Source organism: Engraulis encrasicolus, chromosome 6, assembly GCF_034702125.1.
Source record: "Engraulis encrasicolus isolate BLACKSEA-1 chromosome 6, IST_EnEncr_1.0, whole genome shotgun sequence".
Lineage (NCBI taxonomy): Eukaryota > Metazoa > Chordata > Actinopteri > Clupeiformes > Engraulidae > Engraulis > Engraulis encrasicolus.
The window spans coordinates 41,945,796-41,963,240 of NC_085862.1; the positions used below are offsets into that span (position 1 = coordinate 41,945,796).

Here is a 17,445-nt window from a genome sequence, read left to right on the forward strand (position 1 = left end):
CCACCTCCTCTCCCCTTGTCACCTCCTCATCTCATCCCACCTCCTCTCCCCTTGTCACCTCCTCATCTCATCCCACCTCCTCTCCCCTTGTCACCTCCTCATCTCATCCCACCTCCTCTCCCCTTGTCACCTCCTCATCTCATCCCACCTCCTCTCCCCTTGTCACCTCCTCATCTCATCCCACCTCCTCTCCCCTTGTCACCTCCTCAGTGACTCCCATGATGACGGCCCACCTGCCGGGCATGAACACAGACATGAGTACCCTGAGCCCCACCCACAGCCTGCAGTCACAGCTGCCCATGGTGCCCACCTCCCACTGCACCCCTCCGCCCCCCTACCCCATGGACAGCAGCATCTCCAGGTACGCCCACCACACCTTGCTCTACTCTTCTCTTCTCGTACACTTCTCTTCTTTCCTCCTCCATTCTGTCTGGTGACGTGTCGTCTCATCTCTTCTCTTATTCTCTTCTCTTATTCTCTTCACTTTTCTACACTTTTCTTCAATTTTTCATTTTTTCACATTTTTTCTTCTCTTCTCGACTTTTCGTCTTGTATTTTCTTCTGTTCTTTTCACCTTTCTTTACTGTTCTTCACAGTTCTTCCCTTTTTCTCTTTTTCTCCTCTTCTCTTCTCTCCTCTTCTTCTCTCCACTGTTCCTTTCTTCTCCTGAGTTCATTTTATCGTGTCCTTTCCTCTACCCCCTTCAGGTTCCTCACTCTTGGTCTCCTATATCCTCTCTCATCTTCAGCCTTCTTCTATTGGGGCTGCACTTCCTGAAATCATTGTTGTCTTGAATCTTCACTCGTCTTTTCATGCTTTTCACCTATTTTTCCCTTTTCACACTGTGCCTCTTGTGCTATCTCTATAACTTTGTTCGGTGGATCATTCTAATGCTGTACCCTCATCATCTCCTGTGGCCTTTCGTCAGCTCTACTTCACTATGCTTTCCTTTCCCTCTAGCCCCCTACTCAAACTCCTGTAACTCTTTCTGAAGTTTCATCTCAAGTTTCCTGCCCTTGTTTCACCTCCTCATCACTTATTACCACTACTTTTCCCTTTCACTTTTGCTTACTGTCCTCCAATCATCTGTGTTTTAACGTGTGCTGTCAGCGCTTATCTGTGCATGTGTTGTTGTTTTGGAAGTGGTATGCGTTTCAAAAATGAAAAATCTGAATTAAATTTGTTTATGCGATATACTGTACTTTACTGTAAATTTTACACTGCATACCACCTTAGCTAGTAAAGTGATCTAAAGTGTTAGCTAAAGTGTTAGCAGTTTTATCGAAGTTCTGTACTGTATGTAAAGCAGTCCTGATGAGATCGTATCTGCATTTACTGCATTTAGTAAAGTTGTTGACGTCGTCCTTCACATTGACCATTGCAGCTTTCTTTTGCGGCTGGGGTGCTCAGCCTGCTTGGACTACTTTACAGCTCAAGGCTTGACCAACATCTACCAGATTGAGAACTACAACCTCGAGGTGAGGAGCCCCCCCTGCCCTGTAAACACCCCCCTGCCAACTATGTGTTGCTGGTTGCTGTTCTTCTCGTAATATGCCGTTCCTTTGGATGGCACAGGTTTTATAGTCCATGGTACATTGGTCAGTGATCATGTTGAATGGTCAATGGTTGTTCCTACAACTGCCCAGTCTATTTAGAATATGAAATTACACGAGTTATGTCTCAGGACAGACGAAGCGGTCATTGTGTAACACAGTGGAAAATGCTCATGGAATTGTTATTGTTAAATACTTTCTTGCACGTCACACCATACCATACCATGTCATCATATCAGTATTATACCATGATACATTATATGGTTTCATTTGTATTTACTTAATACACTTGAAAAGTCTAGTGACTCCATGATTATATCTGAATGAAACATAATTAATAACAATGGCCCTAGCTGTGTTGTGGTGCAGAAAGCAGCTAAACAATGTGCCAAAAGAAAGAACAGATTTTGCTACACTCCCTCCATACTAGAACCTGTTTTATTTCTTCTGATAATGTTTCCACTCATCTCCTGTACTGATCTAACCCCCATTTTTACCTTCCCACATCTGTCTCTCCTCTCCTCTCCTCTCCTCTCCTCTCCTCTCCTCTCCTCTCCTCTCCTCTCCTCTCCACAGGACCTGTCCAGGCTGAAGATCCCGGTAGATTTCCAGCACATCATCTGGAAGGGGATCATGGAGCACCGGCAGAACATGGAGTTCTCGCCGCCGCCGCACATCCTGCGCACCTCCACCGGGGCCTCCAGCGTCAGCGTGGGCCCCACCGAGGCGCGCGGCGAGCGCGTGATCGACGCCGTGCGCTTCACGCTGCGCCAGACCATCTCCTTCCCGCCCCGCGACGACTGGACCGACTTCTCCTTCGACCTGGACTCCCGACGCAACAAGCAGCAGCGCATCAAGGAGGAGGGCGAGTAGTGAGCTGCGCATCGCACGCTCGGGATACACAACCATTACACTGCACACATACAGTACATACACACATGCACACACACACATATTGTATGTGCATTCATTCACATTGTCTCCCTCTCAAGCATACACATACACATACACATGTATACACAGAGTGGTCCAAGAGGCGAATCGAAAGATTTTACTACTTTTTACATGAACATGGCACAATATGTGTACATGCCCGCACAATAGCACACTGGAAAACTTGCACACATGAATGCTTGTGGGATAGAAAGATATATATGTTTTAGTCTTTTGCACCTAAGTAAACATTTCCATATGTCTCCCTAGCATTTCCACTTTGATGAGTCTCACCCCCCTTTCGAAGAGGGGCAGTTGCTCTCCCACCCTCCCATATTTCCTTTTGCAGAGCGTTAGCATAATCCTCAAGCCTCTACAATGTGTAAAAAAAGATATTTGCAAATAAAGTGCACTTATTTTCCAGTTTTCTCTTCATTATATCTTTGTAATGTTTCATGTATTGTTTTATTTTGCTTCTCAAATCTGGTCATACTGTTTGGAGGCCCTTTTTTAAACACAAAAGCAAAAGGTAGAAGGTGCTTTGTGATAGGACAGTTTATTACGTGGCCTTTTTTTGTTGAGACAGAGCACTTACGAAATACGCCATATTTTGTTTTTGCTTAGGGCTAGTCTTGGATTGATTTGTGTAGGTAAACCAAACTGCATGTCACCCTTCATTTCCGTTGTCTGCCGTAGTCAAAACCACTGTATTTCCCCCCAAATATTATGGGTTATTTTGCTTCTGTAAAGTATGACACTAACGTGTTACTATTTTTGTTTTCAAAGGTCGTTTGTGTTTTCTTTAATGCTAGCAACTTTGCTGGCTTTTGATTGTACACATTTCAGATATCTGCACCTATCAAAGTGTTAATCGGCTCATGGCATTATGGTCTTAGACTGATGCAGTCTGCTGCCTTTATACAGTACTTGTCACTTGTAAAACCATTGCTGAATGCATTTTTGTGAACATTTCATGTTCACAAAATCATTTGTCCAAAAGTATTTTGTATGTCTTTTGTTGTATGTCTGACTGTATTGACGTGCCCAGCAAGTTTTTTGTTTGTTTGTTTTTAACCACAGACCAAAATAGTGTCCTGCGTTGTAGATTTTCTCTGGGTTTTTAGTTTCAGTTTCCAAACTAAAAAAATTGTACAGTTTTTTAATACTTGTGGGTTTAGCTGGTTTTTCATTTATTGTAAATATGTTTCAATTTACTTATTTTGATATAAATTGAAAAAAATAATAAACGAACATAAGCTTATGCAGTCTGTTTTATTTTCCTGTCAATGGTTATTAAAAGTTATTAGAAGTAGTAGACAAAGTACAGAACCATACACATGTACTGCATGTCTACTGTATGCACACACCAGTTAGCACCGGATTAATTTAGTCCAGTTTCTGACCACAAGATGGTGTACTCACATCTAGAGCTGCTCTAAGACAGTAATGCTGGGAATGGGTTGACCGGAGTCCAATCAAATTACATTCCAATTAATTTGATCAAATTAAACCAAAATCTAGAACTTTGGCTGAGAGACTGTATATATTATATGCATCCGTGCTTTGGACACAGTCAAAATCCATCCCTTCATTACACACATTGATTCCAAATAGATAAAAACTGGATGTAGTGACCTCGGTTATCCACAAAATCTCTGGTTTTATGAATTTAGGTAGATGATCTCCTCAAATGTTTTCAATCTGAAGAGCTTCATCCCTGCTGTCTTTGTTCCAGTAACAACACAAACACTTTCCAGCCTCGGATGTTTCCTCCCAAGGCTGTTGTCCGTTGGTCAGTCTGTTGAAGTTCTAAAGCAGGTCATGACCAACAGATATTTGTGGGCTATGTGCAAGTATAGAGTTCACAAACTAACCACTAAAACATTTTGAAATGTTTTCAGAGTATAGCAACTTCATTGTTGCTGTACAGTGAAACCCATACAATAGTCCTCCAACTTCTAGAAAACACCATCATCTTCATCTAGCAGGTGCAGTGTATAGGGACACTTTGTACTGTACAATGTATTTGCAAGTATCAGTGAAGTACACCAAGTATTTGCTCACCTGACTTGTCTCACATATTAACTTAGTAGTAGAAATTGCCATTCCATTCCTAACCCATAGGGCTCAATATGATATCAGTCAACCTTTTGCAGCTATTACAGCTTCAACTCATCTTGGAAGGCTATCCACAAGGTTGAAGAGTGTGTTCATAGGTTTTTTGACCATTCTTCCAAAAGCGCATTGGTGAGGTCACACACTGATGTTGGTCGAGATGCCCTTGATGTCAGTCTCCGCTCTAATTCATTCCAAACGTGTTCTCTTGGGTTCAGATTAGGATTTTATGCAGGCCAGAGTCAAATTAATTCATATCAGACTCTGTAATCCGTGTATTTGTGGACCTTGCTTTGTGTACCGGTGAATAGTCATGTTGGAAGAAGAAGGGGCCTGCGGCAAACTGTACCCACAAGTTTGGGAGCATGGAATTGTCCAAAATGTTTTGGAATCCTGAAGTGGGCTATTCAAAGATCCCTTCACTAGATCTATGAGACCAAGGCCAACTCCTGAAAAACAACCCCACCATAATTCCTCATCCACACGTACCGCTTCGTGGCTGAGTTGCTGTTTCTCCCGAAAACTCCTCCACTTTCTTATAATAAAGCTGCAGTTGAATGTGGAATAAATAGGAGTGAGGAAACGTCATGACTGCATTTTCTGCACAGGGGACATTATGACAGTTCTGACTATGACCGAGCTCATGAGTGACCCATTCCTTTACAAATGTTTGTAAAAACAGTATGCATGCCCATGTGCTTTATTTTATACACCTTTGGCCTGGCCAAGTAATCAAGACCCCAGATTCTGATTATCTGTGATCCGGATGTTAAATTTCAGAAAATCCCTCAAAAGTTGTGCCTACAGGGCAGTGGGACATTTTGGCCTTCACAAACCAGCCATTTAAGTACTAATGAGGCTATGTGACCATCCTAGCCTTGCCATCCATGCATTTCCAGTCACTTCACATTTCCCTCCACATTACAATTAGTAGGCCATGAGGCCATAGCAACACCTCGCCATCAGTTCACCAATTTTTGGATAAGTGTTGTCCTTGTATGGCTACAAATACCTTTCTCAATTAAGCCATGGAGGTGGAAGTTTCATCAAGTGCATTTATTTTCACTTAGACACACAAATGAAAACCTTCTTTCTTTCTTTCTTTTTTTGTTAAATGTGAAGATTACTGCCCAAATGATGTGCATCCATCCTGTTGGCCACTTTAGTAATCATTTAGAACTGGTGTATTTGGTGACTGCCTTGGTACCCTCGGACACAGCATGCTTAGCCAGTTCTCCAGGCAGCAGAAGACGAACAGCTGTCTGCACTTCTCTGCTGGTGATGGTCGAGCGCTTGTTGTACTGTGCCAGTCGAGACGCCTCTATTGCGATTCTCTCGAAGACGTCGTTCACAAAGGAGTTCATGATGCTCATGGCTCTGCTCGAGATGCCTGTGTCCGGATGGACCTGTATGAGATGAAACAAATGGCCTATGCTATTAGACGGCAGACTGAATTTGCCTGAACGATTTTATTTGAGGCGAAACTTTTCACATACCTGCTTCAACACCTTATAGATGTAAACGCCGTAGGTCTCTCTTCTTTTGGTCTTTCTTTTTGTTGATTTCCCGGGGGTCTTTCCTTTTCGCTTATTTGCATCATCACTCATAGTTGACTGCTAATATTGTGTGATATCGAAGTAGTTCTAGGCTAATCCAACACGCTTCTCCGCAAAACTACCCACCCGGCACAAACGTTTAACTCGTTTATAGGATGCACGGCGTCATTGGTTAATTGGTTTAATTGGCAAGTGGCCTGTGTGATTAATCAGCCAAGGGCGCACGAATGAAGAAAGGCGAGCGCGCTTGTCAGAAACGGCGGAGTTTCCAAACCTCAAATGATGGGTTCGATTTATTTGTTGGGTAGGGATCATTTTCACCAGCTGTCTTTGGGCTATTGTGTCTTATGCTAGATATTAAGTTTTGTAGGCCTACAGTCAACGAAACTTGGAAGTAGTCTAGCCTAACTAAATGTGCTAGAAAATGTAGGCCTAAAGCTTAAGCCTACTCAGACATGTCAAAAATCGTTCAGATGTGTTAGACCTACAATTAATAGGCTGTCAGTTCTCACTTGGAACTAGTTGGAAAACAATGTCTTGCACAATGTGATGTGTTTAACCCGGCCCTCCGAGACTGCAATAGCCTATCTAGTACTAGGCCCTATAGATTTGTATAGGCCTACACATGCAAAATATATAGGCATAGGACCTATATAGGCTATATTCCCAAACAAAGTGACAAGTAGGCCTACACACACGCACAGTGGCGTGCAAAGACATTTTGGGGGCACGTGATGGCTGCAGGGGTTGGGGGGCATGTGGAACTTCTGACCGCCCTATTAGGTTTTAGAGTCTATATGGGTTCTGAGTGTTTATCAACACGATGTTATGAGGAGGGGCAAGACACTGGCAGCCAACCACTTGAGTTAATGTTTTGACCGACAGCGGTTTCCAACAATCAGAGGTTGAGTTGTGCGCAGTTAGTTTCGCGCAGTCAGGTTATAAACAAATTTTAGAACCCATCATAAATCATATCGGTGCATTATTGTCACATGCTTTTGATCGTGAAGCATTTGTAGTTGATCATGTCAGCATGGAGCACAGCACATGGACCACATTGACAAAAAAAACCTCAAAGAACTTTCGGAAAGGGCAGTTAGTTTTTGTCCAGTAGGGCAAATGAGCAGGTGCTTTAGCACCACCTCGTCTCTATCTGTGCACACCCATGACATGACATGATGCAAGGCCTATGGATCCCTCATCCACTCAGCCTTCACGTGGTGTGAGCTAACAAGCCATTATCATGTGTATATAAACACAGACACATTCATGCACACAAGCACACACACACACACACACACACACACACACACACACACACACACACACACACACACACACACACACACACACACACACACACACACACACACACACACACACAGACAGACAGACAGACAGACAGACAGACAGACAGACAGACAGACAGACAGACAGACAGACAGACAGACAGACAGCTTCCACACTCCACATGCAACTGCGAAAGTAATGGTCAGACATATGACATATTCTCACTGCTCTGAGCTTTACAGAGCATTTTGTTCTGAGAACGCAGTTCAGTAAACTTCACTGACCATGACAGGCAAACACTGATAGATAAATTAACACACACACACACACACACACACACACACACACACACACACACACACACACACACACACACACACACACACACACACACACACACACACACACACACACACACACACACACACACACACACATTCCTGTAGGCTAACTGTAGCCTATTAAATAGCCTACACAAGGTCAAATTCTATTGACGTTCAGCAAGAAATAAATATAAAAACACAAGTAGGTCCACCAAACCAAACATTAAAACATTTGCAATTGTTTATTACAGTATGAAAATAAAGCTGTTTTTAATGTCTTTTAAAATCATGTTATGGTTGGGGCAGTTCTAATTTGGACACAAAGCCGGTCTCAGCATTTATCAGTATACTGACTATTTCACCCTGTCTGGATTTGACCCTAGGCACAACTGAGTCTTTGAAGACATAAGACTATTAGATCTATTAGAATAGATGTCTTAAGAGTGCTATTGCTCTAGTCTAGCCCCTAAATATACTGTTGATATGCTAGACAGTATATTTAGGAACTAAGCCATAACTCATACCATAGGCCTACTCATGCCAACACACAGCCTATTATATATAGGCAAAGTGTTCCTGATATGATGAACTGAATGTAAGCTCTCTGAGGGCCTCAGACTGAGGCAAATCAATACCCCTTTTAAGTCGAGTACATCTTTTGACCTCTAGATGGCGCCATTATAAGAGCAGACGGCTCTGAGCAGTAGCAGAGCCTATGGTCCTGAGAAAATTGTTAGTGGCGTTTTAAGTCTGAAAGCGTGCAAACACATAGATCTGCGTTATAGATTTCATTTGGACACATATCTTAGGACATATCTAATTGGGCTGTCCTGGCATGGACTACACATCACACATTTGACGTAATTCTTTATTTACTTAGCCTACTGAAAAGTAGAATTTTTAGTCCTTCTAGAATTTTATCTCTAGAATTTCACTCGAGCATTCTACAGAAAGTATTGTAAAAAAAAAAAACCGCTACATTGTAGCCTATGTATATGAGCAGCGTTGTGACATCATAATAAACATTTTTAAAGGTTCCAAGGACCACATAATTCTCCTCAAAGGGTTTACGTACCTTACAATCAAAGAGGTTCTCTAAACCTCTTTGCACACTACGAGGTAATATTTTCTCATCTTTTTATTAATGGTCATTATTGTTGTAATATTTAAAATACATTTACGTTTATCATCGCAAATGTCTACTTTTCCTAGAATACCGACATGGGGGAACCATGTACTCCACTGTTATGAATCCATTTCCATGTTTTAAAACGTCCCTACACTGCCATCGCCTGTCGATGGACAGTGGGAACAGAAACATTATGGCTGCCAGTCTCTCCCTGACTCAGGTAAGAGTGTGTGTTTATATAAATGTTATATTTCAGCCGGACATAAACTTTTTTGTAACATATTATAAGCGCATATAAGTGATAGTATATAGCCCTCAACTTAAAGCGAGCGCAGATTGTGTTTGTACTGTTTTCATTGGTGTTTTGCAAGTTGTCTCCAGGCTTGGGCTTTCAAAAGTTTCAGCCTAATCTCTCCGGGGTCTGCGTTAGGGCGTAGCTAACATGCTTAGTGGCCATTTGGAGTCGGATAGTTTCAAATTTGTTGTTTACTATTGTCCGTGAGAGCTGTTAATACTTTTCTTTGATGAACCAGAGGAATGGAAAGTGCATTTGTTGTCTAATTCTGAGCCTGTGAATGGGTCATGTTGCACTGTCATACTCTGAGCTAACCAGCTGCCCATCGAGTCCCTAAGGTTAGCTGGATTGGCTAGCCATTAACTTAGCCTCCCGTTAGTGAAACGGGACTTGAATACAAACTAACAAGTAATGATCTCGCTAACCCTCGCCAATCAGCTCATAGTGGTAGTTTGTGTGGGACGGAGAGCAATGTTTGTATGTATTTACACCATCACTGATGGGTTGCAACACTTCTAAAACTCTGTGGAGTGTCCTTGGTAAAATCTGCAGGAAGTGTACGTTAACCTAACTTAAGTAAACGCTAGCTGGCTAGCTGCGTTGCTTTCCTAGACATTTTGGTAATACTTGTGCTCTTTAAATTGTACTGCTCTTTTGATCACGTATGTGTTTGACCAACGCCAGGTCGCCACCTTTCTCTCTGCATTTACATGAAACTGTCCATTGTTCTTCATGCACTTAAAATTACGTCATGCGTTTAAGTTGTTGAGCAAATTCCAACTTGATTATGGTGAAGTGGAACTGGCTATCTTGCTAAGGCTAACTTTATGTCGTGGGCACGGCATATTGAAAGGTAAACACACTACTGACACCAGCCGGATAGCTGTCTAATCTGTTGGCGAAGAAAAAGGGCGACGGCAAAGCTCATTAAAACGAAAGCTTCTTTAAAGCTGACATAATAGTCTCTTTAAGAGTTAGCTAATTAGTAACTCACTTGCCAATTATTTGGACACTTGCAGGATTAATGAATGCCTACGTGAGAATGCTTTACCAGCGCGAGACCATGAGGTTAAAAGTTAAATCTCGTTTACATTTTCATGGTAAATTTTCTTCTTTTTTATGTTTTGGATGCACTGCCTCACCAGTCTTTCTCCTGTGGTGTGAAACCACTGCCATTAAGTTGCACCTTAGCTCTCAGCAACTTGTCTAATAGTTGCCTAGTGACATAACATTGGCCATAGTCAGGCATACAATTTTTGTAGACTACTTTTCACATTCTGCTATGAAGATGTAGGGAACTACTTATCTATTTGAGATCGCAGAATGCAAATGTAGGATCAATCAAGCTCAGCAATTTAGTTAGTTATTTACTCACTTAGAATGACTTTCTTGGTTTACACTGCAGAGAGCAGCCACTACATGTCTGGTATGAGAGTGTATGGCCTAGGCCTACTCATTGTGTGCAAAGTGAGGGGTGGTGTTGCCCTCCTCGAAAAAAAGAAGCAACTCATTTGGCATGGCAGATCCACACATGACTTGATGTATAATTGATGGTGGTTCCACATGGATTGTTACACACCAGTAACAATCCGTCTGTCTGGTTTGAGAGTGATGTCACAGATCATTTCATACTATTGCTTAACTTCATCTGCTTGCCAATTTTGGGATTTTAGGCTGTTGTCTACATTGTTGCAAGAATAGACTGAAGAAGTTAGTCTTATCAGAGCATGTTGAGTAAAATCTATTTCGCAAGTGGTCTGTCTTTTTAGTGTCAAGTGTACTTAATTGTCAAAAATCTATGTAACAGGGTTAACACCAGAACATCAACAGAATGACAATGGATGAAGGGCTGATCTGTATGTGGTCTGACAGTAGACTAGTTTAGACAGCGTCCAGGCTTGACATTGCCACCTGACAGCCAGACAAAAGATGGGTAAACTTGGCTGTGGCTCGTAATAATTTCAGTGTTACCAAGTAAGCAGGTAACTTACTCTAGGTCTATGATGTGCTGTATCAGAGTATCATATATTCGGTTATTATATCAAAGTTGTGGCTAGTAGATGGGCTTAATGGCCTGTGACTTAGGACAGTGACCGGGACCATGGCCAGTGAGCAAAAAAAGTGAATGTCCCGGTCGTAAGGTACTGTGGCATCATGTGCAAAAAGGATACAGCCGCAGTGCTGTATGACGCTTCCTCCCTGTAAAAGAACATGTGGCTCGAAGTAGATGTCCAGTCGTCACAGGAAATGCCTTTGAAGAAGGGGGTGGGGGTGCGAGCCCAGGTTGGTTTGTGTGGTGTGGTGGGGGCTGAAATGTGCTGGTGTTTCAATCACGATCGCTTTGTGACTGGAACAGGGAGCCTATAGCCCGGGCTGGGAGTGTGAACGTCCGGCAAGCCGGAGCCACTCGGAGTAAGCAGAAGTGAGCCGGAGGTATTGCTTCATCAGACAGCCGGGAAGGGAACCCATGATGACACAGCAGCCTGCCTGCCTGCCTTAGTTGATATGAAACTGGGGGCTGGGGCAATTCATGGAAAATGAAGGAACACCGACAAATGTTCTTGTTTATTGTGGCAGTTATTGTTTAACTTATCATATAGGCCTAATCTGTTGGTGGGTCAGTGATATTTTTTCTGCCTAGTGCCTACGCAACTGAATCCTCTTTTCTGATTGGCTGATGGGGTTGCAACTAATTCCCTTTAACCTGTCAGGCGTGGCGCAAGCCCTAAATATCACTGTTGTATGGATTAAACGTTTTTTTTTGTGTGTGTGTTGTTCTTAGTGGATTATCTAGGAAGCATGTTCATTGCGGTACATCAATTACCAATTACTGATTGGGCATTATGGGCATTAGCTGTGGTTGTACCACCAGACGTCTGAGCCCCAAAAACTATTCTGCACATTCCACAGTGTTAGTGTACGGTTCTGTAGGCTTGACTAGCTGTCACGAATAAACAAAAATGGCAATTGACAACCATGACCAACAGTAATCAAGCTCTTGACCAATAAACCTTGTTCAGGATTACTACTACTAGTACTATTTATCATCTAAGCCTATTCTATTCCATGCATTCCACTATGTGTAAGATTATTCATGTTGTCTATTAGGCATGGCTGCCGGTTGACAAGCTATCATTTTATTATTGGAAATCAAAACAGTTGGCAGTCAACAGCAGGGGCTACACTTTTCCCTTTTTTGGACTGAGCATTAACCAATGTGTGGCTGGAAAATTCTCTGATTCATCAGGCTGGGAGGAGTTTGTACAGTTTTACGATCCAGTATCCGATGCAGTTTTTTGGCAGCTTTGTTATGCGTTATAATAAGAGTTTATTGGGAATGTGAAAAGACAAGGGGTCTATTCTACAAAGCTGGTTCAGGATAGGTTAAGGTTAAGTTAAGAGGTAAATCACCTAATACAATAACTTTTCTGGAGAAAATGAGGACTACAGGCTCTTCTATCAGATATTTTACCTCTAAACTTAACCTTTACTTATCCTGAACCAGCTTTGTAGTATAGGCCCCAGACGAGGAGGAGGCCAGGTCAGATGTTGTGTGTTAGACTCAGACTTGCGGGGGTCAAGGAGAGGCCTAGCTGGAAGAAAGGAGTGGCTGTCGTGTTGTGCTGTGCTCTGCTGAATCATCACACCAGATGCTGTAGATTTGTCTTTTGGCGAGCGGAGAGTGGTAGTGCTGCTGCTGCTACTGCTGCTGCCGGCTCAGTGGGAAGTCAGTTTTGCAAACACGCAATATTTTCACTGTGGTGAAAATGTGGTGAATGTGGAAGAATGGACAAAGCAGTGTGTGCGTGTGTGTGCCGGAATGTATTTATGTTTTTATCATTGTATGTGTGTATTTATTGAGAGGCGGTGGTATGGGGTGTGTTGCTCTGCCTGCGGTGTGTGTGTGTGTGTGTGTGTGTGTGTGTGTGTGTGTGTGTGTGTGTGTGTGTGTGTGTGTGTGTGTGTGTGTGTGTGTGTGTGTGTGTGTGTGTGTGTGTGTGTGTGTGTGTGTGTGTGTGTGTGTGTGCGTGTGTGCGTGTGTGCGTGTGTGCGTGTGTGCGTGTGTGCGTCTGTGTGTGTATTCATCCTCTCTGACTGATGGCTCCACAGGATATCCTGTATCATGTCTGTAGGAATGCAGAAGCCTTCAAAGCGCTCTCTCCCCAATATAATCCCACTCTAGTCCAAAACCAGCGTAGGCGAAGGCACTCTCGTCTCGATTGGTCCTTTTGATTAAACAAAGGTGTCGGAAACAACTGGTTCAGGCCAAAACTTGAAATCTTGTCAGCTGGCCTGAGCATGTCACGTTTGTTTGTGTATAACGGCAACACTGTTGCATCACAGTGTAGCTAGCCACTTCACTCCCTTAGCCAGTCATGGGAGTGTTCTCTGTTTTTTTACACACACACACACACACACACACACACACACACACACACACACACACACACACACACACACACACACACACACACAGTGAGGTAACATACAAATGGCCGTTCTGTGTTTGCACAATACAGAAAAATGATGTCACCAAGATAACTTGTCACCTTTCCCCTTTCAAGAGGTGGCGTCCAAAGCCCCTCACTGACGGCGTTTGCACCAGGCTTGTACGAAATTCCGAATGGAAAGAATTTCAATTCAAAATAATGCCATAATACGAACACTAGGTGGTGCCATTACCTTGAATTTCTTTGAATTTAATCTACACCACCCATTGAAAGTACATAGAACACCACCACCTAGTGTTCGTATTATGGCATTACTTTGAATTGAAATTCTTTCCATTCGGAATTTCGTACAAGCCTGGTTTGCACACCTGATGCTTGTGGTGCACTAAACAAGCACATGTTTATTTTTTCATGAGCAGTGCAGCAGATTTGCTTGGAATCGTTAAATAATTAAAGGGGGATAAAATGGGCCTCCCACACTGTAGGTGTGAAGGGGGAGTAGAGTTGGCAGAGTTTACCTTTTTAAAGTCAGGTGCACTTTTACATGGTCTTTTAGCTGCCTGCCCAGGGACCTTTTTGATGTAAAAATGTCTGTATAGCCAACTCGGGTACATGAGCTGACCACTACACGGCTCCTGTCAAATAAGGTGATAAACTGAACTGAACTAAACCCACACCCTCTCTTGTCTTCCCTCACAGCTTTCAAGTGGAAACCCTGTCTATGACAAATACTATCGACAGGTAAGTGCAACATGCTGACAGACCCCCTTATTCCCAGAGCGGAGTCAACACATCCTGTTATTCCTAGAGTAGAGTAGAGTAGAGTAGAGTAGAGTAGAGTAGAGTAGAGTAGAGTAGAGTAGAGTAGAGTGGGTGGATGTGAGGGGATGTGGACTCTGGAGCCTGTGGCACACTCTCCAAAGCATTCAAATGGAGTGATAGAGACGTGCCTTGCTCCTAATGTAAATTACTGTCTCTAGCAGTAGACACCACACACACACACACACACACACACACACACACACACACACACACACACACACACACACACACACACACACACACACACACACACACACACACACACACACACACACACACACCCTATTAGCCTCCGGCCCCACTTTTAGCTGGGCCTCCCTCCACATCCTGTACCCTATTGCTTGAAAGAAGAGACTGGCATGAATTAGTCATGAGCAGCCCAGCAGCTTCCACTGAGGACGGGGCAGGAGAGGAGAGGATGTTGACTGGGGTGGTGATGGAATGGGGTGGTGTGGGGTGACGTGAGCCTTACTGAGACAGTGATGTCTGTGGTCAGTCATTCCGGTGAGTGATATTGCCAAAGCTGTACTAGTTGTAACGTTATCTTGACGTTTGATTCAGCGCACACAGCACCCACCCACCCTTCTCCAGTAGGGGCCACTCCTGAATCTGTTCCGCACTTGTTCATCTTTTTTTTTCTTCTTAAACCAAACATTCTCTAACATAAGACAGTATTAAGCTCAACATTTGTCAGAATGCAAGTTTTGGTGTGCGTGCGTGTGCGTGCGTGCGTGCGTGCGTGCGTGCGTGCGTGCGTGCGTGCGTGCGTGCGTGCGTGCGTGCGTGTGTGTGTGTGTGTGTTGACTGACTGACTGCATCTGTCTGTGACCCCTCTCCAGGTGGATCCGTCAGGCAGTGGGCGGGTACCAGCAGCAGATGCTGCCCTCTTCCTAAAGACATCAGGCCTGGCAGACCTGGTCCTGGGGAAGGTCTGTACTTACTTGGAGCTGGTTACATGTTAAACTAGACAGATCCCATTGAGTCTTACTGAGTCTTGGAGTTCATGGAAACACCCGTCTCATCACTCTGCGTTTTACAAAATTAACTAAAGCAGACTAAATTCCGTCTATTTATAGGTTGTTTGTATTATGAATGTGCTAATATGCGTGTTCGTTTGACATGTTACCAGTGTATAACCTGAAGATGACAATTCTTTGTGACACTCCAAATTGTTTTTGTAACATTGAATTTGTTTGCAGTGTGGTTGGTTAATGTGTACATTTTTTCCCCTCAGATATGGGATCTGTCAGATTCCGAACGAAAAGGATGCCTTAACAAACAGGTGCTTTGCTCTTCTCATCAGATCTGATCAGATCAGATCAGATTACATTACATTACATTATTTTTTTTTTTACTGTCTGTGTACAGAGTACAGGTAGTAAGGCGGTTGCAATTGGCACATTTTGTATCTAGTAAGAAGTGAAAACTAAATGCCATTCTGCCCCTGCTGCTGTAAAACAATGGTTTGTCTATCTGCTGCTTCAGTCAGTCCATTCTACATGTAATATGCATGAGGAAGTTGGAATCAATAAAGGAAATCAATTTCGTGCTGGTCACTGGGTGTGTTCCTGCCGGTTGTGTACTTTGCTAATGCTGGTGCTTTCTCTTCTCTTTACTCGCAGCAATTTTTTGTTGCACTGCGATTAGTGGCGTGTGCTCAGAATGGGCTCGAAGTGGCACTGAAGAGTCTTAATGCAGCCGTTCCTCCCCCGAAATTTGTAAGTCTCTCTGTCTCTCTGTCTCTCTGTCTCTCTGTCTCTCTGTCTCTCTGTCTCTCTGTCTCTCTCTCTCTCTCTCTCTCTCTCTCTCTCTCTCTCTCTCTCTCTCTCTCTCTCTCTCTCTCTCTCTCTCTCTCTCTCTCTCTCTCTCGAATTGTTTTGTCTCCCTCTTTTTACTTCTGTCTTTTTTTTCTCTCATTTGTTGCTCTATCTCTATTTTACTTTCGTTTCCATTCTGGCGTTGTTCTGCTCTGGGCCATCAATAGAGGAACCATTGTGGTCTTATCTTCAAGTCAGCTTATCCGGACTTCCAGTCCGCACTCTATGTGCTGATATGGCAGTCATGTAACTGAAGTCAATTTCACAGTGGAATCACTGGCTACCAATGTCCTTACGGCCCATAACCAAGTCCTCTCCTCTTCCCCCTCTTCCTCCTCTTCCCCCTCGTCCTCCTCTCTATCTCCTCTTCAGTATGACACTAGTAGCCCCCTTCTGCCTGGAGGAGGGGCAGCCGACGGCCCATGGGCAGTCAAGGTATGTTGCTCTCCCTGCCGTTCAGCTTCATCTTCCACAAGAACTGTAGTGTTTTTTATCATTCATAGGATGCAAGTTTAAGTTACATGTGAAAGTGTTGTTTTGGTCACCTTCATTAAACATCTTCCCACAAAGTGTGTGCTGTTCCCACTCTGACTGAATCTGGAGTTGGTCATCCTGAACAATTGCTCACCAGTTTAGTTGCGTTCATGCATCATGTTCTCAACATGCCCTATAAGAGGCAAAGAGTGTATCAGTAGGGAGTGGCATGTTGAGATTATGGGACAAATAATTGTTATTTTTTTCTGTCACATTTTAAATGTTTCATTCAAGTCAAATCAGCTTTTATTGTCACTTTCTTCATATGCACAAGTCATACAAGGAAAAATGAAATGAAATTTCTCTCTATACCATGCCAGGGCATAGACATATACAGGACTGACATTTTACAGACTGACATAAAGTGCAAGACAAGACAGGTAACAGTGATAAGATAAGATAAATATAAAAAAGGATGTAGACATTACAGTATTAGAATAATAACAGTGACAGTAGCAAGTACTGTAGACAGCATTGTGTGCAGCATGTTGTATTGTCGTGCGTGCGTGTGCGTGCGTGCGTGCGTGCGTGCGTGCGTGCGTGCGTGCGCGCGCGCAGGTCCAGTCCACTAGTGGAAGCAAATTTACTTCATTTACTAATCTGTTGATTTGTAGGGTGTAGGGTAGC

At 43.3% G+C, this 17,445-nt stretch overlaps 3 protein-coding genes across 8 annotated transcripts in view; 2 read left to right on the forward strand and 1 right to left on the reverse strand.

The window, feature by feature from the left end:
- The window catches only part of tp63 (tumor protein p63), a 76,943-nt gene extending 73,212 nt beyond the window's left edge, over window positions 1-3,731 (forward strand). For all 5 annotated transcript variants that reach the window (XM_063201669.1, XM_063201671.1, XM_063201670.1 and 2 more), the window contains 3 exons: window positions 211-361; window positions 1,385-1,478; window positions 2,130-3,731. In XM_063201669.1, the coding sequence (XP_063057739.1) occupies window positions 211-361; window positions 1,385-1,478; window positions 2,130-2,426 (542 nt within the window). In that variant the 3' untranslated portion in view covers window positions 2,427-3,731. The remainder of the gene's footprint in view (window positions 1-210; window positions 362-1,384; window positions 1,479-2,129) is intronic.
- A 1,905-nt stretch (window positions 3,732-5,636) lies between these two features.
- zgc:92591 (uncharacterized protein LOC436997 homolog) lies at window positions 5,637-6,309 on the reverse strand. The gene is made up of 2 exons (XM_063201674.1): window positions 6,098-6,309; window positions 5,637-6,007 (listed from the first exon to the last, which is right to left on the reverse strand). The coding sequence occupies exons 1-2, from the start codon at window positions 6,206-6,208 to the stop codon at window positions 5,771-5,773; spliced, it is 348 nt and encodes a 115-aa protein (XP_063057744.1). The 5' UTR covers window positions 6,209-6,309; the 3' UTR covers window positions 5,637-5,770.
- A 2,531-nt stretch (window positions 6,310-8,840) lies between these two features.
- Window positions 8,841-17,445, forward strand: part of eps15 (epidermal growth factor receptor pathway substrate 15) — a 62,997-nt gene continuing 54,392 nt past the window's right edge. The window contains exons 1-7 of one of the 2 annotated variants that reach the window (XM_063201680.1): window positions 8,841-8,889; window positions 8,983-9,119; window positions 14,345-14,386; window positions 15,307-15,396; window positions 15,702-15,749; window positions 16,090-16,185; window positions 16,657-16,719. In XM_063201680.1, coding sequence (XP_063057750.1) covers window positions 9,003-9,119; window positions 14,345-14,386; window positions 15,307-15,396; window positions 15,702-15,749; window positions 16,090-16,185; window positions 16,657-16,719 — 456 coding nt within the window. In that variant the 5' untranslated portion in view covers window positions 8,841-8,889; window positions 8,983-9,002. The remainder of the gene's footprint in view (window positions 8,890-8,982; window positions 9,120-14,344; window positions 14,387-15,306; window positions 15,397-15,701; window positions 15,750-16,089; window positions 16,186-16,656; window positions 16,720-17,445) is intronic. The other variant, XM_063201681.1, reaches the window with a different exon arrangement.

Coding starts and splice junctions, on each gene's coding strand:
- zgc:92591 (XM_063201674.1), bottom strand. CDS start 6,208: ATGAGTGATGATGCAAATAAGCGAAAAGGAAAGACCCCCGGGAAATCA. Junction 6,008..6,097: donor TCTATAAGGTGTTGAAGCAG/GTATGTGAAAAG, acceptor CATCTCATACAG/GTCCATCCGGACACAGGCAT.